The sequence below is a fragment of the Lathamus discolor genome, chromosome 18 (assembly GCF_037157495.1).
Source record: "Lathamus discolor isolate bLatDis1 chromosome 18, bLatDis1.hap1, whole genome shotgun sequence".
Lineage (NCBI taxonomy): Eukaryota > Metazoa > Chordata > Aves > Psittaciformes > Psittacidae > Lathamus > Lathamus discolor.
Genome location: NC_088901.1, coordinates 733,823 through 760,379, shown reverse-complemented (window position 1 = coordinate 760,379; position 26,557 = coordinate 733,823). Strand labels below are relative to the sequence as shown.

The 26,557-nt window shown below is 46.7% G+C and overlaps 1 protein-coding gene across 2 annotated transcripts in view; it reads left to right on the top strand.

Annotated features, from left to right (window-relative positions):
- The window catches only part of CSMD2 (CUB and Sushi multiple domains 2), a 292,865-nt gene that overhangs the window by 51,640 nt on the left and 214,668 nt on the right, over nucleotides 1–26,557 (top strand). For both annotated transcript variants that reach the window (XM_065698010.1, XM_065698009.1), the window contains exons 3-4: nucleotides 146–362; nucleotides 14,435–14,547. In XM_065698010.1, the coding sequence (XP_065554082.1) occupies nucleotides 146–362; nucleotides 14,435–14,547 (330 nt within the window). The remainder of the gene's footprint in view (nucleotides 1–145; nucleotides 363–14,434; nucleotides 14,548–26,557) is intronic.

The window sequence follows — 26,557 nt, the reverse complement described above, 5'->3', positions numbered from 1 at the left end:
CTTTAGGTTTTCCCTTTATCTGTTCTCTGGGACTCTTGAGAAGAAATTCAGTGGAAAGAATCCTGTATGATGTGCTTTGATGGTGAATGTATTAAATGTGCATTCTACACCATTTGACTTGTACTTTTGTCTTTTCTCTTGCCAGCCCAGAACTGCAGTCACGTTTTGCAGGGCCCAAATGGGACAATACAGAGTCCAGGCTTTCCATATGGATATCCAAATTATGCAAACTGCACGTGGACAATCACTGCTGAGGAGCAGAACAGGATACAGCTTGTTTTCCAGTCCTTTGCATTAGAGGAAGATTTTGATGTATTATCTATCTACGATGGACTGCCTCAGCAGGGGAATCTGAGAACAAGGTACATTGTTCATAATAACAGGGATGTTGTTTATAAACATGTCCCCATTTCTGCCCCTGGGATTAAATCTAGGTTGGACATTCATGCTGCAATAAACTGGGAGCACTTCTTCATGAGCGGTTATTTTATAGTTGTTTTGATTTCTTATCTCTGATAAGGTTTGAAATGTTTCTGTGAGTGCCTGACAGTAATGATTTATCAAGAGTCATTCTAGACATCCAGAGAAGTTAATTAGAAAATGGAGCAAGAGGGAAGCAGAGCTAATGTGCAGAGGAGCTTCCCTCAATCCAGAAGAGATTCTTTGAGTGGGAGGATGGATAATGGGTTTCAGTTTATAGCTCTGCTAAATGCTTTGTGGGTGCATTTGGGTAATTACCTATCTTACAGTTTGTTCACCAGCTGGACAGGGGAGATGCTCTTACATCTGACTAAACTCTCCCAACCTACCCATTCTATGATGCTGCGTCAGCATTTGAAGCAGTTGGTGATCCCAGACCTCCTGGTCTGAGGCATAAATGAAATCAGCCTGGTGACTTGTGCCATGACTGCCATTGTCTGATGTAGTGTCTGATTGCAGCTGAAGTCTGACAGTAATACATTCAAAAAGTAATAGAAACAGTGGCAGCATCCAGAGTTAGAATCCCTGGTAAGAATGCTGTAATCATGGACAGTCCTGGAAATCAGTTTTACTTTAAATCACTGCAGCTTAGGATGGATCCTTTTGACCTCAGTGTCTTGTCTAAGCCAACTGGAAAATCTGAGTTAGAGAAGCACTGTTGAAAATCAGCTCTTTATGTAGATGATTTCAGTTATGCAAATAAATCATACCTTCATCGTGCAACTGTGCTTGAGAATCATCTTAATTATGGGACCTCATCATTTAATCAGGAGGTAGCATAGTGCTTTGCTTTGCGTATTATGTAAAGGATGCCTACATCTGATGGCAAATTCTGCTCAGGAAACCTTGTATGGTGAGTAGTCAATGCTGCTCTTGGGCTGAGAAGCCCCTTGGCGAATTGCTGTGCTCATCAGCAGTGCCAGATGTTTCCTTTTGCCCTCTAGATGTCAGAGGGAGGTTCTGCTGAAGAAGCAAAACCCATGCACGTTATTATTTCAAAAGCAGGGTCATGGTGGAGTAAATGAGTAAGGCACTGTGTGCCAATTGCGTCCAGGTATGGCTCCAGTACTGGTGAGCATGAAGGCTACAGGTAGCTGTAAGAGGGCATCTTCTGCCAGTTGAACGATACAACATGAGATGGAACCTGAATCCTGTCCTCAGAATTTGTGCACTGGGGAAAGGGGAGGAGATGAATGAGGTTTTCCCTTCTGCATCACCAGTGTGAACTTCACGTGCAACTTGGGTAGGCAAATGTAAGTTATGTGATGAAGCCAGGAGCGCAAAGCAGTGTGAGAGCGTTCCATCTCTGACGAGGAGGTGAGCTGTTCAATAAATGGTGTGTATTTAGTACAGTGGGGGAAGATGAAATAAGTGGAACAAGGAAAGGTATTGAGGAGGCTTTCTAGAGGTCTGAAAGTGCTTACAGAGGGCTTACAAAAGTAAATGAGAGATGGACTCTTGTATGATGGATGCTTGGATTCTTCCCTTGGACGTTTCTAGATTAGTGACTTCAAAACCTGGCACTTGCTCCACCGTGCTCTTTGGTGTCTCACTTCTTTGTTCAGCTAAGATTTTTTGTGTACATCAGTCTCATCTCATTAAACTCTGTAGCTGCTGCCCAACATTGGGTTTTTTTTCTCTTTTTTGTCTTCTTTCTCCCTTTTTTCCTTTTTCCTGTGGCTATCAATTTTGCTTTTCTTCAGACTGCTTTCCCAATGTACTCAATTCATCATCGAAGTGCGGCACTAGAAGATGGATGACTGTTTGTCATTCATCAAAGCCCATGCTACCAGGAGGCAGGCCAAAATAAGCTGTAAGCAAGTGTAAAAGAAGGAAAAAAAACCCAACCCCAAGCATACTCCTGTAGAGGAGGCAGTAACTGTTTAGTTCCGCATGTTCAAGGTTGGTAAATGGTTAACAGAGAAACTGTATCTCTGCTTCTCCCACTGTTGAGCATCACTTGATGGATTTCAGTAGGTTCTGCCTGCTTGGCTGGGAGAAGCGAGTGCTCTTGACATGTTCTTACGCTGATGGATGGAGAATGGTTTGTTGTCTCAATACCCTGCACTTCCATTTAAGCCATATATTCCTGAGAGCTTCCTTGGCCTGGTGTGTCAGTGTCATGTGTATGTGTGTTTCAGGGAAGGGGTTAATTGTGTTTCTGTGCTGGCAAGCATCCTGTTGTCTTGCAATTTAATGTGGTGTGAAAGTTCTCTAATAGAGTAAGAGCAGATTTAATCCAATGAGACATTTGCTAATAAACTGCTTTACTGTATATTAGGGAATTTGCGTTGTGCATTTGTGATGAGTATGTGAATGTTAAATGCATTTCAATGTCTTAATTTAGACATCCAGGGCTGTTGTCATCTTTCAGTGCCATGACTTTGCTTTGTTTGCTAAAATCTGATCTTGCTTCTGAGTCGTTGCTCCTGCAGCTTCTCCCAAGTAATTCCCTTTTTTTCCCATCGCCACACGCTGGCTTTCAGCAGGACCATGGGCACAGGATCTGCTTGAAAGCAGAGAACAGCGACGGCTGCAGATGTCTCTCTCCCTTGCGTAGGAGTTGTGTTTTCACGAGGTCAGATGAGATTTGCAACTTCCCTTCCATGCCTCTGTGTGGCTTTCCCTTCTCTGAAGCAGTGTTTGTGCTTGTTAGCCCTGACCAACCCCTCCCAGCTGCTCATCCTTCAAGTTCCGAACCGCTCTGAACTGGGATGCGTGTGGAGACCTGAAACGCGCCGTTGCTCCAGAACGGCCTTTCTGCGAGTTCCCATTGTACCTTGCTGATTGTGGCATTGTCAAGAGGCTGCTCCAATCAGGTTGTTTCCTGATTGGGTTCCCACTGTGCTGGGCTCAGGAGCTCAGCAGAGACCTGACTAAAATTTGAATATCTGGAGTTATTTATGGCTCTGTGATTGCTGTGGGGCTCGGGAGACTCTTTGCACCCTTTTGTGTTAGATTTTCTTCTGTGACTAAAGCAGACAGCAGTTAACAAGGCAGCCATGTGACAGCTTCCAGCTGTTTGATCTGCTGGTGACTTGCAGGACACTTCTAATGTGAGAATCTTAAATTAGTCGCTCGTGTCCTTGTTTGAAGTTTTAGGCCTGCACTCGGGGAAAATACATTTATGATCTACCTGGTAACTCGGTCATTTCATGTGCCCGCTTCTGTTTTCCTGAAGGGACTGGGACTGGCCTGTTTAGAGAAGTAGCACCTCAGTAGGGCACTTTGCATCTCTCCAGAAGTCACTAGGATGCGTGTATTGGCACAGCGGTGAGGAGCGGTCCCATTCTGGTATCTGCGGAGTGTGTAGAGAAAATGTTTGCAAATCATTATTGCAGCAACTTCATCCTTAAAGCAAAGGAGAAATCTGCACTGCTGTTAGCTCCCTGGCACCGTGGATAACTCATCTTCTGGCTCACATCTCGCATTACGTGCAGTGTCTTCTGTGGTGGAAGTTGCTGTTGGTTATTACAGATCCTCATCCTTCTTCCCTGACAAGTGGCTGGAGAGTTAAGAGGAGGATTGCCGTCAACGTGCTGTGTATGCAGCTAAAGGCCATAGGATTTCTTTGGCCATATTTAATTGACTGAAAGATTAAGTATTTTGCTTGAAATTGTGTGATACTAGTGCTGAGTGAATTATCTGCCGGCATGCCCTGTTTGCAGATACAGCAGCAATACCTGCATCTCGCCTGTTTCTCCTTGATAACCTTTTAATTACTCTGAAAAATGGGACTGGGTGACTTGTACTTAATTACCAACAAGAGAGCAAAGCTTTTGATCTTAAAAACAACAGAAGGGAGGAGGAGAGGAAGAGACAAAGGGAAGAAGAATTGCCCCCATGTGCTGTATGCTCTTGGCTGCAGAGACACAAACTTGGTTTCCGATAACATTCCTGGGTTCTGGCTTCACTGGGCATGCTGGGGTTCAATGCTGTTACAGAAATTCCTGGAGAAACAGCATTTCCCATCTGGTAATGCACAGAACTGAATACAATTTGTGTGGAGCCACCTTTGGACCTGTGACATATTCCTTTGTAGCTGCCTCATGTCTCCAAGGTGACTACAGTGCTTTTTGCTAAGGATAAAGATAAATAAAATGGAGGGGCAGCTAAATCCTTTTGTCATCTGCAGTGACCTCGGGATCCTACATCCCTTTTCCCCTTAGCAGCCTTTGGTCACTTCATTTTAACTCCACGGTGGGGGGGGGGGGGAACCACAAGAAGAAAGAACCAAAACACTTAAATTTATGTACTCTGCTTTGGAGAATAAACCACACTTTTTCTTCTCCTGAGCAGAGCTGTGTTTGAGCTGCTGCAGTGGCGTCAGCCTTTCAACAGGTCCTGCTGTTCTGCTCTGAGGGAATGCTGAGTATTTAAACTTCATCTGGGAGATGATTGATGGAACTAGATCTGCTGGTCCAGGGAAGCGAATGGAGTTAATGCAGCTGCATCTGTGGCTGTTCAGATTTGAGAGGCCGTGTTCAGTTCTTCCGTATTTATTAGGAGAGCGTGCGTCAGGATGAGTGATAAAAGCTGCTGAGGAGATGGGGTGGGAGCTGTTCCCCTGCCACCATGCAGAGTGCAGCAGGCTTGGAGGAGGTCTGACTGTGCTTGGGGAGCTGGGGTGATGGAGGAGCTTCAGCTTTAAGGGTTAAAGCATCCGCTCGCATGACATTACCCTGTAGGAGCGTAACTTGTCTGCACTGAGTGCAGGGGATGGTCTGTTGCTGGGCCTTAAGGTGCTGCTCTTACTCAAATCTTTCGTGTTTTTTTCAACTGCTTTTTTCCCCTTTAAACTGCTGACTAACCACGTTCACAGGCAAAATCTACTGGCAAACCTTGGTGGTGCCTTTTGCTTCATATTGAAGTATGCTAAGGGGGTTAAATGCAGAAAGATTGTTCTGTAATTGGGCACCATCTAAGAGATTTTAATTAAGCCTCTTCTCTGGCACTGTCTGTTGTGAGCGCGGAATGCCATTAGTCAGTGAGGTGGATACCTTTTCAATGGGTGGGTTGAAGTAATAGGTAGAAATTGTGGGGAGGATCGTGGTGTCCTCAGTCTTCCATGCCCAAGCTGATGCAGCTCATGAAGCCTCCTGTTCCTTTGAGAAGCTATGGAGGGCAGGAAGGGGAGGGTGCCCATGACGTACCCTGCTGTAAGACATTGCTGGGTAATGATGGAGACAATAGCTGCTGGCACTCTGCTAATAACTGTTGTATATAAAAGTTTATCATGCTTTTGTGCATGTATGTAAGTGGTGTTTAAGCTGATTGCCACAGACATCTTGAGTGGGTGCTTTTAGACAGAGCTGCTTTATTCTCCTAGCCGGAGTGGCACTTTATAAAAGCACCGGGTGAGCTTTTGGGTCAGAGAAAGTGAGATTAGATTTATTTTGGGGTTTTTTTTTTTATTAGCAGTGGAGGGAGAGCAATTGCACTAACCCATAGCCCTTGCATGGGGCTTCTCGTTTTTAGATTACAGTGCTTTGAGAAGGAGCAGCTCTGCTATTGTTATAGAAGGGAGAAAGCAGCCCAGGGAAGTTCAGCGAGTTGCCTCAGCACAGGGAGTTATTAGGTGATAGCTGTTATTGCTGCGTCGCTGCAGAGCTGAGCGGTGAGAAGGTGGAAGTGGTCTGATCCTGCTTGCGTATGAACCTGTGCCAAATGTCTCTTGGCTTCAGTGGTACAGAATTGGGTCTTCAGAAAGAATTTCACTTTTAGTCAATAGCTGTTGACGTCTTTAGCATCAGGGTGGCCACTTCGGACTCTCGTGATTAGCATCAGTCTCCCGTGAGGAGGCTGCTGTGGGCAGTGGAGCGGTGGATGTGCAGAGGTGGGGACAGAAGCAGCCCCGGCAGGGCACTGGGGTGTGCGGGTGATCCCTCACCCGGCAGGAGTCAGACGCTGGTCTGGGTCCTGTTCTGAGCCCCGCAGCTCCTCTGCTCAGGGGCATGGGGACATCGCTGACCTCGGGTTTTCCTGCCTGGGGAAGGGCATGAGGGGTGATTTCTGCAAGTTAGATCTGTCAAATGCTGAAAAGGCCCCGGTTGGAGGGGCTGTGCGCTGGGGTGGGGGGAGAATCCCAGCAGAGAGCAGGGAAGGCTCCCAGCCGTGCCTGCTAATCCGTTGTCCTGAGGCAGGAGAAATGGATGTGCGCTCGTGTTATCTTTTGCATGCAGTGAATCTTTAGGTCGAGAAGTTTTTGTATCTCTAAGGTCTGACCTTGAGAGCGTCTCAGGCAAAGCTCCTCTTCAGACTGTGTTTTTCTCTTATCAGAATTAATGGAAGCCCACAGGAGATGATAGGATCTTACTAGATCGTTGCAGATACAATGGGATTGTGGAGCGCTATTACTTGCAGGCTCAAACAGAAACTTGACAAGTCTTTGTTGCCCACTGACTCTATAGTTGGGCAGCAGAGGGTGGCCTGGCTCCTCTTGGCCTGCTGGGAATTGGATTTGGGTGTTCTGTAAGAGCAACTGCTGATATCTGGTCCTTCCTCATAAAGAGCGTAATTGTCGCTGTTTGGAGCACACAAAGACTTCTGCTGGAATGCGGTAATTGTCCTCACATCTTTAGCATGTTGTATAATATTTAGGTTTGCAGCCGATTAGAGCTGCTATAGTGGAATAAAGGGTTTAGGAAGGAGATCAGTATTTCCCTTTGAACTGTTCAGGAGCTTATGTTGTCACTGAGCCGTGTGTAAACTGAAGTGCAAAATGCTGTAGTTGTAGCATTTTTCTGTAATATATTTTTAGCTATTGAAATCAGGCCCTTTAGCTATCCAGGGATGGCGAGGCATCCTCTCACTGAAGCTGCTCCCAGCTTATGTATGTGTGGAAAAGGAGGAGTGTGGAAACAGAAGGAAGTGCCAAATGCCAGGGCAGGCAGAAGCTCTGCTGTGCTGGATTTGAAGCCAGGGCTTTCTGCACTCTGCACTCCTGGGCTCTCCTGCAAGCATCAGCAGTGAGCAGCATTTTTATCCTGCTTCTGCTCAGTATTCAGCACAAGGTGCAGGTAAATAGAGAATTAGATATAACATGAATCAATATTACAGTCTCCTTGGATAAATCTTCATGGGCAGGAACAATGGGGCTTGTTTCACTTTTCTCATCATGCAACACATCTAAAAATGAAATTTCTTATTAACCTCCTTTTTTTGGCTGTGGAAGACAACTTGCATGGTTTACTTGTTCCACTTGGATGCTTCTTTGGAACTCTCAGCTTTACAGGAGGTAAATTTCTGCTGTTTCCTTCTTTCTTGTTGCCATTAAATTTCATTATATATTATTACAGATTGAAGATCTTAAGGAGTGAGTGCAGGCAGACCTGTGTTGTGGTGGGAAGTGAGAGTGCGGTTCACCTGCAAGTCCCCAGGATGGATCTCTGCTATTGTCCCAGGGCTGTGTTGGCAGAACAGTGCTTGCCTGATGCTGTGGCTTTTAATGCTCACTTGCGTACACTGAAAATTGTCTTAAGACTGATGACTAAAGTCTGGTTCAAACCCTGATTTTGTATGCATCAAGAGTAAAAGGGATGTACAGACTTGGCAGATGAGACCTGGATTCACTCTCCACACCAGCTTTGGCTCTTTCCTGCTGCATAGCTTTAGCTAGAGGAAGCACCTCCTGGTACTGGAGGGCTGGTGTGAATCTTGGTGTTCACCACACCTCTGCTATGGTGATGCCTTCCTGTGCACCACTTGCAGTGCATTTAGCAATAAACGGTGTGGGATTTCCAGGGGCTCCTGCGAGCTCTTCCCATTTATTGGATTTCACACCCCTGATGGCTTTTTATTTTTTTTTTTTAACTTGAAGAAAGCCAGAAATAACCTAAACCTGCCAGGGTTTGCACTGACTCTGCTGAGCCGTGCTTGGGCTCCATCCAAACTTGTCTTCGTTTGCTCAGAATATCCGCTTGGATTTGCTGAGACGTTACTAAAATTTGGGGAACTTTTCTGTGGATCCGTGTCTTCTCTTTTCTGTTTCTAACAGCAAGACTGAGAATACAGATGCGGAATTGTGTCAAATACCTGCTCGCATCTCCCTGCTGCCTGCGAGAGTGCAGGAAAGATGAGCATGGAAGAGACATGATACAAATATTAAAATAAATCCAGGTCTTCCTGCTCCATTGCATTGTATGGAAAATGAAATTTATTGAGATTTGATGCTCAGTACCTGTTCCCAGCGTGAGGCGTGAAGGCCTCGTACGTTTGAGTTGGCTGTGCTGGCTCGAGGCTCTATAAATAACACTTTTCTAGTGGGAATTGACCCAAACCCCATTTTAAATGAGTGAAGAAATCCATCCAGGCTGGAATTTATGAGCCCTGTGGCTGTCCCCAGGGACTGTGTTAGTTAATGAAGCCTTTGTCAGTGTCAGAGGTAGGCGAAGGACTCTTGTGGTGTGATGAATTATTCTTGGCTTGGGGAAGGGAGGAAAGTGCAGTTGATTCCTAAGCCAGGCTGGCACTTGGGGTTGGGCCGTGTGATGTTAGAGAGGGACCTGTTTGCAAACTGCCAGATGAGCTGCCTGCAGAGGTGCAGTGGATGTCATTGTGAGTGAGTTCTGAGGGACAAAGAAAGCTTCTTCCCTGGTGCTTGCTACTGTCTTGATAACAAAAACACGGTTATGAATGTCAGAGCCAGTGGATTATATTATCTTGAAAGCAACTTCATTATCAGGCAGCTGGGCAGAGGGGATGGCTGGGAAGTCATATGGAATAAAATGGGCCATGTGGCATTGGTTGGCAGCAAAGAAACTTGGAGCTGTTTGGTGAAATATGAACAGAGGATGCACAAGGAGCTACTGCTGCTTGCAGTGGGCCTCTGAAGATACTTGTTCAGGATCTGTTCATAGCTTGACTCAAAAGCAGCTTGATTTTGAGCATAAATCATTCCAACAAGTTAAACCCAAGTGGGAACTGATACTGTTTCTCTTATATCATTACAGGATCCTTTTAGGCTAGCTGAGATTGGGGTTTTTTTTGGTCCAGAGCATCATTTCAGCCTCACGGGGATCAAACTGAAAGGACAACTGTCTAAGTAACACCAGTGAGTTCTGCCTCGCAGACAGAGCTGGCTTTTAAGTGTCTGCAGCATTCACGGGCTGGAAGTGTTCTCACATTATGCTCTGCTTGTTTTATTGATGATTAATAAGAGCACTCATGGTACCAGTTGCTCTGTTAATATGGTTAAAAGCACTCATCTCATGCCCATGTTTGGGAGGGAAGGGTGAACATGAAGGTGAGTGTTTCACTGAAACCAGTGAATTTCCTTGTTCCTGTGTGCACATTCAGCTGTGGGGCTTATAAAGCTTGATTCACAGTCAGTTTGAAGTTACTGTCCTCTTTGTGTTGGTCCCAGTTGATAATGGCTTAGTTGAACAGGTAGTTCATGAATGCACCTTTTAAATGACTTTGGGTTGACAACTGCCCTGTGAGCTGGGGCAGTGTGAAAGGGGACTCTGGTGCTCATTCCAGACTGTTCCCAAAGGCTCTGCAGGGCAGCTCTCACCCCAAGCTGTTGTTTTCCCAGCACTTACCTTGAATACTGTCCTGGGATGGTGCAGGAGTGTCGGACTAGCACTTGCAGAGCCATGTCATTTATATAGTGAAGAGAGTGGTTCATTTGGTGGGAAAATTTCTTTAATAGGTGCCTTTAAATTACGTGCAGGAAGAAAATCACTGGAGTATGGTGTAGTGTAATTTAATGCTGGGTTAAACGATGCAATCCAATGCATTTTCATTAGATGTTCTGAGACACTTCTCCAGCATTTATGCTTTAAAGGCTGTTGGATTGCCAGCTGCAATAACTATTTTGATTGCAGCCTGAGCTGATGGTGGGCATCCTACCAGAAAAATAATGTGCTCTGTTTTAATTATGGCACCTGCACTCCAAAGTGGGAGCCTGCATCACAGCGCACGGTACAGTGGTACTTGATACAGTGGAGCAGTGTCATACGCAACAGATGGAGGTGAGAGTGTTTGTAAAGGAACTGAGATGTGGGATGCCATAAAGCATGGGTTGGGTTGGAAAGGACCTTAAAGCCCAGTTCCAACCCCTGCCATGAGCAGGGACCCCTTCCACTGGAGCAGCTTGCTCCAAGCCCCTGTGTCCAACCTGGCCTTGAGCACTGCCAGGGATGGGGCAGCCACAGCTTCTCTGGGCACCCTGTGCCAGTGCCTCAGCACCCTCACAGGGAAGAGCTCCTGCCTAAGAGCTCATCTGAATCCCAGCCTGGGCAGCTGCCGGTGTGCTGATGGGAGCTGGTGCTCGTGGCACTCCGAAGAGCCTGTTGAAGACATGGTCACAACAGCAGCTATTTTTTACTGCCCCCAGTTCTAGCAAAGCTGCTTTGTGAAGCAGGTTCTGCTCTTGTGCTGTGAGGGGGAGCCGTGCAGCAGGGACATTTGCGTGTTGGTGGCAAACCTGAGGCAAGGAATGAAGAAGGATGCAAACAGAGTAGAGGATTTCGGTGTTGATTTGTTTTGGTATATTGATTTTTGCTGTGCTGTGGAGCAAGGGCAAGCTTATGAAGTGGTGTTTCTGGCACTGGTTTAGTTTGGTTCCTCACAGTAGGAGCAGAATTAAGCCAATGAAAAACACATTGAAAATCTCACACAATCAGTGTTGGCTCCAAGCAGCTTCAGGGATAATCACTCAGTCCATTTGGCCAGAGGTGCAGAAGAAATTGAAGGTGATTGTTTGTGCTGTTCTTACCACCCTCTCCTTGCTGTGGCCCTTAATGAAAAACCAGGAACAGAATTTGCTGCTTTTCTGTCTCATTAATGTAGAGATTTTTTTATTGCTACACCAAATACCGGTGATGTCAGAATCGCTGCTCATGTGTGAGGCCATGGGGGAATGATTTCATATTGTCTGTGCCATCCTCCTGATCCTCACGCTTTAAATTTGCCTGGACTGCAGATGCAGGGAGGAAGGCATGATGAGGACATGTTACCCAGGCAGGGGCCCCTGCCAAGCTTGGCTGTGCCGGGGCTTTGGAACAGGAGTGCTGAGGCTTTACAGCAGTGATTTGAGCATCAGCCCTGTTAAATTACTGCTTCTCAAGAGGCTTTTGCCTGTGCTCTTTCTTGGAGAAGACGAGAACATCAGGAAAAGGCAAAGATTTCAATTGTGTGCGTTGGTTGAAGGCTAAGAGGAAGGATCATGTTTATTTTGACTGCAGGCGCTCGCAGTGAGGAACAGGAGCAGCCTCATCTGGTGTCTGGTGCAGGTTTTCACCGCAGGAAGGGGAGCGTAGGAGTTGCTGCATAGATTTTTTTCTTATTGAAGCAGTGTTTCCTGCTCCCTTCTCACTAAGTTCGGTTTCAGCACTAATGGGGGCACTTTTCATCCTCTGCAGGCAGAAAGGATGCTTGATGTGAAGGGGAGGGTGGTTGGTCACGTTTTGTGCTGTCGGGCATCCCGTTTTCCTCTGCTTGCCCAGGGACACTCGATGGACAAGTGGGCCTCTGAAGTTCAGGGCCTGCAGAGGTGGTTGGGTTTATTAAGTTTAAGAGGTTCAGGAAGCCTAGAGGTTTCCATGAAAATTGCCTCTTCAGGCAGTGTGGAATCGCAGAACAAAGCTGCAGCTACGATTTCATGCCCTTTTGCACAGGAATTCTTTTTCTTATAAGGCTCTGTAACTAGGAAATACGAATACACGCTTAAGGGCAGCGTGATTTCAGGTGGCGCTTGGTTCCCACTGACTCCTGTGGCACTCGTGAACCTGCTCACTGGTCAGCAGGAGTGTCAATGTTGCTCTGAATTCAAAGCAGCATCTGCAAAGCGAGGTCCTCCTCGGGCGTAGACTGTGAACAGGATCCTTAGGTCCGAGAGAACCGATTGGCTTTGGATGTCAGAAGCACACTGCTGCTGACTCGTTCTAGGACACGCTGAAGCACCGCGTGGTGAGCAGGCAGGTTCTGCTGTTCTTCCCGAGCCTGGTCCGTGCGTGTCCTGGGTTTTTGGGTGCGTGAAGGGGGCGGTCAGCCTCTCTCCTTAAACTGCAGAATGAATTAATAAGAACTCTGGAACTCTTCCGCAGTCCTGTGCAGGGTAAAATGACCTTGAATCCGTACAAGTCCTGGAACTTTTATGTCTCATGAAGAGGAGCAATTGTTCCTCCAGCTTGTACAATGGGTTTATGCTGAGAGTGGGTCTGTACTTCTCTGCTGACATTAAAGCATCATTGGTGAGCAACTGCCTGACCTTTGCCAATAACTGGAGGTTTTGCTGTACGAAGGCTCTTGGGCAGCACACGTCAGCTTTCATTAGCTCAGTCTGTTTGAAGTCATAGAATCACAGTTAGCTTTAGTAAATTAGGGCCAGAATGAGAACAGTGGGGAAGTTTACTCCCTGTTGCTGGAAGTTGCTGGGGGCTGGTGGCGACTTTAAAGGAGAGCTTGCTTGGGCTGGAAGCTGCAGTGTACTGGTGCCTTACTGCATGGAATGGAAGGTCAGGTTTAGTTCTGTGGGTGCTTTTTTCATTCCATATAGTATGTGAGGAGGAAATGCTCTGAATCAAATACAGGTACTTAAGGGGTCAGAGTGCTTTGTGTCACGGGTGGTCTTCTGCCCTCTCCCTAAGAAAGACCAGCTGCTATAGAGAAAGCTGTGGGATAAACCTGTGTGTGTGGAAGCTTTAAACTTGCCATAGCCTGTTTATCTTATGGTACTTGTGTCCCTGTGGTCCAGCTTGAGTACTCCTGATCTTGAATGATAGCACGCTGCAGGGAGCTCCTTCAGTCAGTGCTGCTCCTGAGGTTTTGTGGAAGTCTGGGTTTTAGGGATTGCATCGGGATTTGTGTCCTTGGTAATGGCAGGCAAGAATCTGTGATGAGATTGCTTTAAGCCAAATGTTCCTTATGTAAATCTGTTATCTAAGTCACCTCAGCCAAGTGTGAGGAGAAGGCTTCTCAGTTATAGAAACGTAATTGCCTGAGAAATGTACATCAGCGGCTCCTGAGCTGTGTCACTGCAGCTCCCGGGGACGGAGTATTTGAGGTCTAATAATGCCAGCTTAAAATCACTGCTGAACAGACCTCTGCAATAATGCAGTTGTCATTTAGCTCTAAGCCTGCAAGGAAAGCGGGTGGGAGGGGAGCCCCCATGGCTGTGGGTTTCTGCAGTGCTGTCTTTGGTCTGTTTGCCTCCCTTGTCCCCTTTTCATCCAGTTCTCTCTGCTCTGGTGGGCACTTGTCTCTGTTCTAGGCAGTTCCTGCAGCACATCTCTAAGATCATCTTGTGCAAATGATTTTGTGTCTGTGGGCTTTGATTTCCTCAGTGAGTAAAGAGGTGTTATCACACAATCTTCCCTGTGATATGTATTAGATATTAGTATGTAGGATGAAAAGTGCTGTCCTTGGGATTGTTCTTGCAGGGGCAGTTGGGTGCGGGCTGGGAGGATTCCTAGAAACTTCAAGCCTTATCCATGTAAAACTGCAGAGCAAATACTTGGGAGGCAGCACTTTGATGGGCTTTAGTTAACCGGTAACGTCAGGTTTTCACCTCTTCTGTTATGCTGTTTCAGTTTGTGTTCAATTTAACGTATCTTGTGTAATGCTTTGGACCCTTATCTGGTATTTCTACTCCAGGGTTCTCAGAACATGTTAAAAGCGTTATGGAATAATCTCTTGGGCTTGCTCAGCAACCTTAAACATTGCTCCTATTTCATGAATGGGGAGTGTTACCCTGAAGGGCTGGGGTGTGAAGCAGAGAGAGGGTTTAAAACCGATCAATGAGGAAAGACATCAGTTGTTACTCCAGTAACCCAGAAGGTGTTAAAAGCCCGGGGTGGGTTTCCCATCACTTGCTGAGCACCTCCCGAATTGAAGCTGTACCAGGCTGTGCCCTGTAGCTCTGAACCTCCCTGTGTGGTACCTTGGCCAGTGGCAGATCCGATAGCAAGGGCACAGTGGTGAGTGTAACCTTCCTCTTGGTTTCTTGCAGGTTAACGGGTTTCCAGCTGCCTGCTCCCATTGTGAGTACAGGGGTTGTGCTGTCCTTGTGGCTTGTGAGCGATTACGCGGTCAGTGCTCAAGGCTTCCAGGCAAACTACGAAGGTAAGTCTGCCCCGTTCAGTGGTTGTCTTGAGTGTTACCTGCATTTGGCTTACAGTAGGATGGAAAGCTGAGGTGCAGAGTTTATAGCAGGATATATACACGTGCAGCCACTCAATCCAGGAGAGGAGTGCCTGGTTCTCGTATAATTGGATCCATTTTTTTGGAATTCAAATTGCTGATTCCTTCCCAGTGTAATGTGTTCTTTCCTGTCAGCATCTGCTCTCCAAACATCTTTCAAAGTTACTCTCCCACCAAAGCTAGGGTGCCTGCGAAGGGAGGGGAATGTGGGATTTGACAGTGAAATCTGTTAATAGCAAGCATGGTGCCCTGGGTAGCCACTGGGATTTACAGCTGAGACGGTGGAGACACAGAGCAGTGCAGAGGATGCTCGGATTAGTGCATTTTCCCTTTACAATTCTGTGTGTAGCTGTTATTCTTTTCCCTGCACCTTCCTCCCCAAGAGCTTCAATTCATCTCCTGTGTTTCTTGTCATAAATGATGTCCAGTGTTTGGTGGTTGTGGGGGTGATGTGGGGGCTTCGTGGCTTCTGGGGATCTTGGGCGGTGGAGTCATTAGACACTGAAAAAACTGTTCATAGGAGGCAGGCTGTGGTTGCGCAATGACCTGGTACTGCTGCGTGAATGACGGAATAACCATGTTAAAGTTCGGGCTGTACTTACTTTGATTATTGAACCTGGAATGTTGTTTGTGTCCTCAGCGATGGTTTTCTTCGTGGAATCCTTAGAAGTTCTCAGCCTCAATGATAATCCCTTGTGAGGGGTCCTACTGGTCAGGTACCCAACGCATGAAACCAGGCAGATGCCTTCATTCAGATGCTGTTGTAGCCTCTGCACTTGACAGTTGTTCGGGGTGGCCGTGTTTAAATCCCCTCTAATTCCTGATTAAAACCCAAGATGTGTTTGTCAGGCTGGAAGCGATGCGTGTGTTACGGGTGTTCAGGTCCGTGTGCTGTGTGTTCCCAGGGTAAGTGCTGGCTGGGGCTGCTGGTGCTGTGTGGGGAGGTCGGGCCAGGGGAGCGCAGCAGTGTGGGGATGAAGGGCTGATGCTGTCGTGCATTCGCAGAATCTGCTAGAACCCCTCAACCTTTGTCTACTATTCCTGTCAAAGAGTGTGATAGAGGACACTTGATCTTTAAGGTCCTTCCAACACTAACTGTTCTGTGAGTCTACAATTCCACGTAGCTGGTTTTGTTCTTTCTTGACATTTAGAGTTCATTTTTTGGCATTTACACACAGTTGCTTTTACACTTTTTCATGTTTTTCTTTATTATCTTGATGCAGCAGGTAATCTTGTACACAGGCTTGTTCCAAAGCTGCCCTTTAGTCGCAGCTGTTTTGAATTATGTGAAGTTTATTTGACTGGTGATTTGGAGGCTTTAAAGCAGGTAACTGAGTGCATCTCCAAGGGAAAAAAGAAGTGGACTTAAAACTTAACCTGAGGCACTGAGTGTCACAGAGCACACCTGCAAATGAAAGCTTCATTCTGAGGGAGGGAGAGGGGCAGTTTGCTGGAAGTGCTGCCCTGAACCAGCCTCAAAACAAGCTCCTTGCTCTTTGGATTGTTAACTAAGGCTAAAGGAGGAGACAAGCGTGGTTTTGATCCAAGGGCCGTGCTGCTCCCGTAATGCTCTTTCAGTTCATTGGCAATCTCCGACTCGGCGAAGAGCTTGTGATTCGATAATTCATGTTTAAAGACAGAACAATGCATCAGAGCCCTTGCAGTAAATGGCTCCTTTATGATCTGCTATCAAAGCATGTTCATTATTCTTCTCCTCCCTTTAAGCAATCATTGGGAAATGCACCGACAGGAAGGGAATTTCAAGACTGGAACAAAAGATGTCAGGAACTTTTTTACAGGAGGACAGGAAGAACGTGCAGAGTTGGAGGCATCAAAGTGACACAAACCCATTGTGCTCACACTGTCTGCTCTACCCTGCCCCGCTGGGAAATACAGAAATGGAGGTTGCCTTTATCTGAGTTAATATCTTGCTGGCTTATCTCGTTGGTATGATGCCTGCGTGATAAGATCTCTTACAAGCAATTGCTTGAAAACAACACAGATGCCTCTGCTCATACCTGTGGATGTGTTTCTTCATCTCTGGTTCATTCAGGAGACATAGTTCAGCTCTGCATTCACTGGCTGAACAAGGGAGAGCTCAAGTGCGTTGCTGGTGGGATCCCTTAAATAACAATTCCACTCTGAGGGGTTAGAGATGCTGTAAGAGCAGCCAGGGGCAGAGTGGGGCTTGGGAAGTCTGCAGAGCCTTTTCTCAAGCCCCAGGTGAGGCAAGTGCCAGCAGTGGAATTTGAGGAGCAGCCAGCTCAGGGCTGCTGGGCTGTGATGCTTCCTCCTTGACCTCATGGTTTTCTGACTCCATTGTGTGTTATTGTGCCTGGCTGCTGGATCTTCCTTAATCCTCTTTTCCTTGTTGTCTGGTTTCCTCATCTTTTTTCATTTAGTTTCCAGTGTGATGCCAGTTTGTTTCTGTTTGTTTTCATTGTCTGCTGCTTCATCTTCTCCAGTGTCTTAACTGCTTGTGATTTTTCTCTAGATTCCAAATATTGTTTCAGAGCTCAGTAAACAGCAGGGATTTAAAAGTCATTCTTCTGCCATGGAAGAGTGTTGAGAGCAAACAGGCCGGGGGTGCTCCATCTCTGGGTTTAAGGCGTCAGATCACAGGGTGACAGCTTTAAATCTGGCTTCTCTTCCCAGCTGTGGTGCAGATGTTCTGCATGATATCACCTGGGTTGTGTAGTCCGGTTCCCAGCTTCCAAGTTGCAAGACAAGGGCAGAATGGGTCAGTTCATGAATGCACGTCCTGCATTCAGGAGCTGCCCTGTGGCATTGAGAACATGGGAAAACCGGCAGTGATGCCACAGTTTGAGAGGAGACGCGATGTGATCAGCACAAATCCATGTAATTAAGTGCATGATTTGGGAAGAGGAATGGGGGTGCCTATTTCAGTATGACTGGGAATGGGGAATGGTCAGCTTTCGCTGAATTAAAACCAGCAACTTTCATTTCCATTTGAATACAATGCTTTGATCCTGAAGGTGATGCTTTTACTTAAGAGATTTCTTCTACTAAAAAGAAGCAGTTTTTACCAAGCTCAATTTCAGAATGTGTCATTTAGGAAATACTGAAATGAAGTGCTTTCATGCTTCTAGCATCGTTAAATTTGTATTTTTCCCTGCTAAAGTGTCCTTTAAATTCAGCCCGATTTCACAATCAGCCCTGTTCGCCCTCAGACTCTGGGATTCCTTCCTTTTTTTGTAACTGAATGGTGGTTCTCCAGAACCCTGAACCCCGAACCAGGGGCTGTGCAGCGTTTCATTTGCACTGCAGGAGAGGCAGCTATAAATAATCCGAGTTAGAGTTTTACTGGGACATGAATCCCGACAGTTTCATCTTGTGAAAAATATTCCTGAAGATTTAATGTCCAGAAATGACCAATGCTCCCATTTATTGCTTCCCTGGAAGATGGGGGAAGGCACATGCTCAGGCTACAGTGTGAAATTAATTGCAATCACTGCTGCCGCACACCTGATGAATGCATCGCAAGCTGACATTTAAAACAAATTGGGCAAGTCTTTTACAATAAGAGGAAAATGGATATAAATTCCACATCATTTCCTCAATAATGCTAATAACTGTTCCTGATGAATAGCGGGTGGGGTTTTTAGTTTACTAATTTAGATATAAAATTACATTACTGCTTATAAACCATTACCTCCTGGCTGCCTTGTCAGCCCTGAGGGTAGGAAAAATAGAAAGGGATTTAAGGAAGGATCCCCAGACCTGCTCTTTATCATACATGACTAGAGAGCAGTGCTATAAAGCACTTGAGGCTCGTGAGCCTAATGAAGCTTTATGCTTTTCCAGGCTGCTCAGATCCTTCTTGCAGAGACTCGGCGAGCATTCATCAAGCACTAAGCGAGCAGTCAGGGCTTGGAGATTTTCTGTATCCCAAGCAGGAGAGATGGTGTTTCCTTTGTTGGCTGTCTGGATGTTTCCTTCAGGCAGTGCTGAAGGCTGGAGAAGACTGGTCCTGCTGTGGCTAGACCAGTGTTGTTCAGTGGATTTCTGGTAGGAACAGGAAGGAACTGGATTCTCCCTTTAGCTTTGTCCCTGTCCTGTTATGTTATCATAGTATTCCAGGCTGGTTTGGGTAGGAAGGGACCTTAAAGCTGAACCATTCCAACCCCTGCCACGGGCAGGGACACCTTCCACTAGAGCAGCTTGCTCCAAGCCCCGTCCAGCCTGGCCCTGAACACTGCCAGGGGTCTCAGTCAGTTTTGCTTTGTGCCTCAGGTTCTCTTTCTCAGGTGGGATTATGTGTTCATTCCTGGTGTTAGGGTTCTAACAAGAAAAGCACAGTATGGAAGCAGAGGGATGTGGTAATGTTGCAGACTTCCGGAGCCCTCATCTGTGTGCCTTTTAATTTTCTTTTCCCCAAAAGCAAAGTTCAGTCAGAAACCCCTGGGGAGAGCTGGGGCATTTTGGCCTCTGGACTCCATTGTTGCACTTCCCAGCAGTGCTTCTGCAGCAAAATGTAGCAGTAGGTGAAGATTTTCCTCCCCAAGACATCGTGTTTGATTACAGCTGCAGCAAATTTGATAGCTGCAAACACTGAGTGCCTGATTGAAAAGAAACAATTATGCCTAGAAGAACACTGCTTATTTTAAGAAATTAGAAGCGCTTAAATACAGAGGGAAACAGCCCCAAGTAAATGGTGCTGTTTTCCTTCGTAATAAATACCCTGCTCTTTCTCAAGCACAAATATCTCATTCTTTAGAGGGTTGTTTGTGGGGTTGGGCATACATTTATTTAGAAAATACAATTAAAAACTGGTTCCTGTCCCGTTTTGACCATTCATTTTGCTAAACCCAGATGAGGTTTCCTGACTGCAAGGCATCCATGGAGCAGCCGGAGCTGTAAAGCTGCTTCGTTTCTGTGTTCCCATCTGTACCTGACTTTACAGTCGCAGTTGCCCCGTTGGTGGAAGCCACATTGGTCACTTGGAGTTCTCTGTCTTTAGGAACAGAACAGTGAAGATTTCTGTAAAAGCAGATAATAACTGTCCTCATCAGCTCCTGGTGATGATGAAGACCAGCGCTGTCCTTGGGAGGGGGCAAGGGGCATTCCCCAAGGCCTTGGGCAGTGTGCATTTTTTGGAAATCCTCTGATAAACTGGGGAATAGCGCTCCCATTTTCCCAAGAGCAAAGTAGAGGAATTTGGAAGCACAAATCCTTTGTCTTTGGAAAAGGACTCTTCAGTATAAAACTCTGGATGCTGGAGGGTATTGACTCTTCAACAGCTTCTTTTACTTTGGTCTGCTTAGTATTGGGTATGTTGAGTGGGTACTATAAAGCCTTCAAGGACTGTGCAATTCCTTTTAGGACTTTAATAGCTACAGCTCTTTACCTCCCATTCAGTCAACTGCTCCTGTGGTTTTTGCCATTTCATCCTTATCTGCTGTGCTTAATGTACCTTGTTCTAGTGGCTTTTTGTTCTTTGTTTACTATGCCTCCTAATTTTAGTATCACTTGTGACCTGGGAAGGATGTAGCTTTGTCTCCCTCAGGCTCATCTCTCCCTCATTCTCCTGTATCTCACAAGATTCAGGGTCGTGCTGGAGTCATGGAGTCCCTGGGAAATCCCGGACTGCTGGTGGGAGGTAGGACGGTGAGTCAGCAGAGAGCACCGAGTTAGTGGTGAATGAGATGGCATTGCATGTTCCCTTTGAAAAGGGAGAAGTAAGCAAGCGATGAAATGTCAGAGGACAGTAGCAGATGACCCCGGGGCTTTTATCTGATCCTGTGTACCAAAAACGGGATTATTACTTTGCTGCAGTAACTTGCTTGGAGCATTCAAACCAGGCAAAGGGATCCTAAATTGGTTGTGCTGGCCTCCTGCACTTCTTAATAATACTTGTGGGCACTGGACCTTATCCTTAATGTTTTAAATCCTCGTCTAGTGGATGGTGTCCCTGCCTGTGGCAGGGGGGTGGAACTGGATGAGCTTTTAAGGTCCCTTCAACCCAAACCAGCCTGTGATTCTGTGATTCTTAGGAGGTTTATGAATGAGTTGGCTGGTTTTGAGTCACATTGCTGTTTCCAAACGGCTGTAGAGGAACTGATTGTTCTAGAAACAAAGCAACAGCTCCGCAGATCGTGTTTGAATGTTGATATTCCGATGTCTGCAATGTCCCCATCCATTTTAATACCCGGGGATTACAAAAAGCGTGATTGATCATAATAAACATCAGGCCCGAAAGAGAGAGTAGGAACAAAAACTAGGTGTTATCCCTCTTGTTGTCACTGCTGCCTGTCAAGTAGCAGCAAACCTGGAGGGAAGCGGAGTGAGCTGGAGTCTGGCTGGGGAGGGAGGCAGCGATGCAGTGACACCGTGTGATGATGAATAGCTCATGGGTACCAGAGCCCTGCAGTGGCTCCGCTCCTGCTCCTCTGCTCTGCGCTGCTGTGATTTGCTGTAATGGAATGTGGGGAGGAGGAGGATGCTGTGCCCTGCTGTGTTCACTGCTCTCCTGTTAGGGTTCCTAACACCGCGCTTCCAAATGTGTGTGCCAAACCACGCAGCTATTCAGGCAGCACGGCCTGTTTTAATTTGCTTCTTGTTTGCAAGGTATTACTCCTTGGATTACCTGATAAACTTAAGCTACCAAATGAGCAGAAAGGAAGTGCAGTGTCAATAATATTGAGTGACAGGATTGTTTTACACAGTGTAGCATCTGGAAAAGAAGTAGTTTTATAATTAGATTTAAAGCAATTCTTTGGATTGGTTCTGCTTCCCATTAAGTGGTTTCTACCTAATGTAAAAAATCAGATTGGCAGTCGGTTTGCCCATCATACGGCTTCGGAGTTTTTCTTATGGCTGCTCTTTGGAATGTTTCCACAATATCTCAGCTCTGTAGCTGTGTCCCTGTTTGTCATCAGCTGTTTGCAGTGTGCAGCTACTGTTTCATTTAATGAACCATATGCATATTGGAAAGGAGTGAATTTGCACAGTCAACTGTTCTGTTCAAGCGTGTGTTTGGAGTTGTGGATGCAAACCTGATGAGAGAAATAGTAAAGTATCTGGTAGGAGTTGGTCAGCTGGGCTTTATATCCCAAATTAGCCTGAGTTGCTGCCAGTGCTTCTTGCTATCCATTGCAACTGCCTGTGCAAGCGCTGGAAGAACTGGTGTTGGCTTTTAAACCCTATTTTGCTGTTTATTTCCAGTTATCTGTATCTGTTTACTCCTTATTGTTCCATACGGGAAGCCGTTGTCATGGTCAAAAGCATATTCCAGTCATCAGTGGCATTGCAGCCTTGAAAGGGAAATGAATGGCAAATTGGCATGGCAGCGGTGACTCAGTTATTCTTTACAGCCCTGGCAGGAGCTGGTGTAAGTGCTGCTCAGGCTCATCCTGCAGATGATGGCCAATAAATTAGCTGAAGTAAAATCAAGCAAATAGCCAGGTGTTTGCCCCTCGCAGCGTTCATGAGCTCGGTGCTACATCAGGTATCATAAAGCAAGCATCTTAGTGAGAAGATGAAGAAGTAAACAGAAATAGCTGTGCTGGCCACAGTGCTTCCTTGGGAAGCATGGCTGGGGATGCCTGTGCTTGTCCGTGAGCAGGGTTCTGTAGGTGCGGGGAGTGTGGAGGTGCAGATACCTCCTGGAGCATGGAGCTGGACCCGGCTCTGCTGCCAGCCGAGGCGCAGTTCAGCTTCGAATAATGAGAGCCGCTGCGGAGTGCTCCAGGTCAGGTACTTGCGTGGCTGTTGGCAGCAGGGGCTTAAAGCCGCAAGCTCTGGGCCCTGGTGACTTGCAGAAGCTGGGCCCAAGTGAGGAGGAATACATGGAAAGCCCCACTGGGATCTCGTGGGCTGTCTGCACCTCATCTGCTGGCCGAGGGCTGTGAGCTGTCATTGACAGCAGTGCACAGCCAGACCCTGGCACAGACCCGGTCAACAGGGACAGGCTGGATGGGGCTCGGAGCAAGCTGCTCTAGTGGAGGTGTCCCTGCGCGTGGCAGAGGTTGGGATTGGATGGGCTTTAGGGTCCCTTCCAACCCAAACCATTGCATGACTCTGACTCTCAGCTGGTTTAAACTGTGTTTGCTCTGATCTGAATGGATCTTCTTGGGGCAGTCACTAATTTCAGGGTGTTGCTGATGCTGAGCACCCACAGAGTATGGGGGTTTTGGGGGATCCGCTGTAGATGGGTGATGTCCATAGGAACGGAAGGCTGCAGGCTGGGGTTTCACTGGGATCTGTGCCAAAGCTGATCATGCAGCTTCTTGTGGCAGCGCATCTTGCCAGCAGCTTGTGGTGGTGATCCTGGAGGCCGTGCTGCTCCGTTCCGTGCTGTGACAGCCTGGAGCCACTGCGCTGTAAATGTCAGTGCAAGTGAGGTGCTGTGTCAGTGTTGGATTAATGTCGTGGACACAAGGGCAGAGGGTTAGTGGCTGCTCTGAAATCCTCTTGCTGCCTGCGCATGGTAATGTTCTTCAGACAAGGGGAGGGAAAAGCTGGTGCTGAAGGCTGGGTTGGTTTGGGATGTCCTTATCCTTCTGAAGGTGGCAGAGTTGGCAGAGGAGAAGCTCCCTGCTTCCCCAAAGGTGGGGGCAGATGCCACCATTCCTATTACAGCTTCAGATTAAAACAGCTCCCTGGGGAAGGGGCAGAGGCAACCTTCCTATTCTTGTTCTTTTTAGCTATACAAAGGATTTTTATTACTTAAATGAGCTCCCAGCAAGTTTGCTTTTAATATACCACTAATTGATTTTAAGACTTGAAAGCAGCAAAGCTTTATTAGCATTTGCTGACTCAGCTGAACCCTCCCCTCATAGGAGGGGATGGAGTGAGATATTGACCCGTGTTTCTGCAGCACTAAATGAAGTTGAAGGAATATTAAGTGTCTCATACTGGCTTTTGATTTGCATATGCAAATGAGATCAATCAGTGCAGACGCAGGAGAGCAGGAATGCTAATGCTTTGCGAATAGGATCCAGTGTTAAGCATTTGAACATCAAGTGACACTTATCAGCTGCAGTAGTGGAGGTCCTACAGCTACTCCCCTCGCAGTGCAGCTCTGTTGATCAGCCTGTTTTAGGGAAGAGCATGTAAAGCAGTGCAGAAACCAGCAGAGAATTGATGAGACTCGAATATTGCCTCTGCTTTTGTGGGATTTGGAAATGGAGGGTCTTTGTGCTTGAGATGGGTCACTGGATGTGACTGGACAGGAGAAAGGTGTTAAAAATCAGTATGTGGCAGTCTCAGCGCTGTGAGGGTACTTTATGAAGGACTCTCATTGTGGTTCTTCTTTCCAAACACCCTAATTTTCCTCCCTTCTCGCCCCTTTTTATCTTTCGCGTATAATAGAGACGCATTTCTTTTCAATCAAGGAATCTATTTGCAGCACATATAGTTGTTAGCTGCGTTTGGGCTGGTTTCAGCATACATTTCCATAAAAAGTCACCACTAATGAGCTGTGTGAAAATTGCAGCTTGCTGCCAAGCCAATTTGGTTAAAAGGCTTCGGTCCATCCTCCAGTGCCGTGTGATCCTCACCCATCACAATGGGCTGGAGCAGGTACAGCCGCGGCAGCTCTGATCAGGAAGGTGAGATGCTGAGGATGGCGTGACAGCTCTGAAACCGCCTTGTTGCTGCTATTGCAGCTGCTATTTTCTGTTTTAGTTTTTCTGTCTGCTTATGTTGGTTTCCCAATGGCATCTCCTCAGTGGAGCAAGGTCTTCAGAGCCGTGGAGATGCTTTGTGTAGCTGGAACTGGCTCATCCGTCTTCTCATTATGGGCAGCGTTAAGGAGGGTTTTGGGCAGTTTGTCCCATTTTGGCTGCCACTGAAGTTCTGTTGACTTTGAACACCCGAATCCTGGGCTTTCCTTTCCCTCTTTGGAAGCTGCTGTGGTGACTGATCTGACCTGAACCCCAGTCTCTGATCTTAGCCATTGGCCCATCCTGTGTTCTCTCTGTAGACTGACGTTTCCAAGGGTCCCCACTCACCAGCTGAGCCACTTGCTGCATTCTTGGCATCAGGGCTCCTTACCGTACTCCTCTGTCCATTTGCATTCCAAACTGTTGTTAGGTTTAATAGTTTTTACTGTGCTTTAATTTGCTTTCAGGATGATGTACAGAGCTCTGTGCGCCTTGGCAAGGGAGGGAGCTGTTTATAACTACAGGTTTTATTATTTCGGCCTTCTGGGGTGACCAGAGGTTTGAATACTGCTTCATTCCTGGAGCTGCGGTAGGAATCCACCAGCCTGGAAAACGTTTCTTGTGCCATGGGATGCAGTTTTAGAGGTCACTGTGTAGTGGTTATAGAATTCATCATTTGGTTTCTGTGTGTAAAGGAAGGAACAGGGGCTGGTGCTCAGCTGGAGAGATCAGCTTGTGCCCGTCTGGCACCAGCTGGGGCTCCTGCAAGGATCCTCATCATCTTAAACTGCTTTCCATGGGCCACATTTCTTTCTGGGACGTGTGGGACGTGTGTTTGAGTGTCTGCATCTTAATTTAGGCACATAGATAAATCTTGCACCTGATACACAGATCAGAGATGCTTTAGAGGAAGTTGTATGTGTGGATTGCCAGAAATACAGACTAGAGCTGTATATATGGAGCAGTTTAGGTGGGAAGAATTAGCTTTATTTAAGCTCCAGTTTCCCCATCAGGAGGAGGCGAGTTGACTTCCCTGTAGGCAAAACAGCTCCTGCAGGAAAAGGAGGTGGTTTGCCCCACCAGCATTGCTTTTGGTGGCTTGCTGTGAGCTGGACTTACTGCTCAGAGCAGTGCTGGGCTGGGGAATAGAAAGCAGTTTGCAGAGACACCAAAAGGGAGCTTCTGGCTGTTTAACAGAGAACCTAACCCCCAAAATCCTCTGACATGTGCTGATTGGATCTAAGCTCCTGCGAGACATCTCCTCTATCTGTTCAAATCCACCTAGCCTGGATGGTAATTCCTTCCCCTTTTCTTTGCCCCATGGTGTTTCTTTCCACTTTTTGAGATTGGAGTGTCATCTGTCCAAGTAAAACCTGACTATAAGTAAGTAACTTCCAAGGCATTTGCTGGGACTCACCTTACTGGAAGAGCCCTGCTTCAGCTTTTAATTGCTGGTGGTTCCTTGGGAGAGAAGGAAAAGTGGAAGGACTCTGGACTTCTCTTCAGGCCTTGGAGACAGAGGCCGCAGGAGGGATTTCATGGTGGTGAAGGACAGCGTTCTCTCTTTCTGGGTGTGCGTAGACCTGAGCTACATTAACCAGAAAGCATCGTGTTTTGGATGAGGGATTGGTCCAAGGCAAGGAGATCAGTGTTCAGGTCACTCTTACCCTGACACTGAGTAGGAATGGGATGATTCTTAGCATTGTCCTTCTCTGCTTTGCCCTCTGATCTCCTTCTTTACATTCATTTTCTTTGGTCTTTTCATCTCTCCTGCACGCACAGAACTTGTGGAGTGCGTGGTGTCATGCTGGTGTGTCTGGTGCATCTGAAGAGCTCTTTAAACAGTGGTCCTGTCCCCTGAGGAACGGGGCAGGGTCCTCGTAGCACTCAGTCACCTCCATTACCCTTTGGAAAGCAGGCGAGTTGCTGAGAGCTAAAGCAGATGATACGAAAAAGGCCTGTATGTATCTATTAGACTACACAATTAATGCATCTTCAGGAAAGCTTGAAGAACAAAAGGCTACTCCTCCGTGCAGCACACCTTTTGGGTTAGGGGTTTGATCAGCTCAAGTAGAGCGAATCTTATCTCCATTCAAATTAAACAAGTATTTAATTAACTTTATCTCTGCTTCCAGAAGCAAATGCACATGCTATGTGGTGATCTGTGTCTCTGATTACCGTGCGTTCTCACCTTGAATAATGTTTTAATGAAGAGAGCAGTATGATTAGCTGTCAGGCATTTAAGCTGTAAAAAACCAAAACAAGCCCTTCCTTTAAAACATATTCCTTCTTGCAGGCTGTGTGCC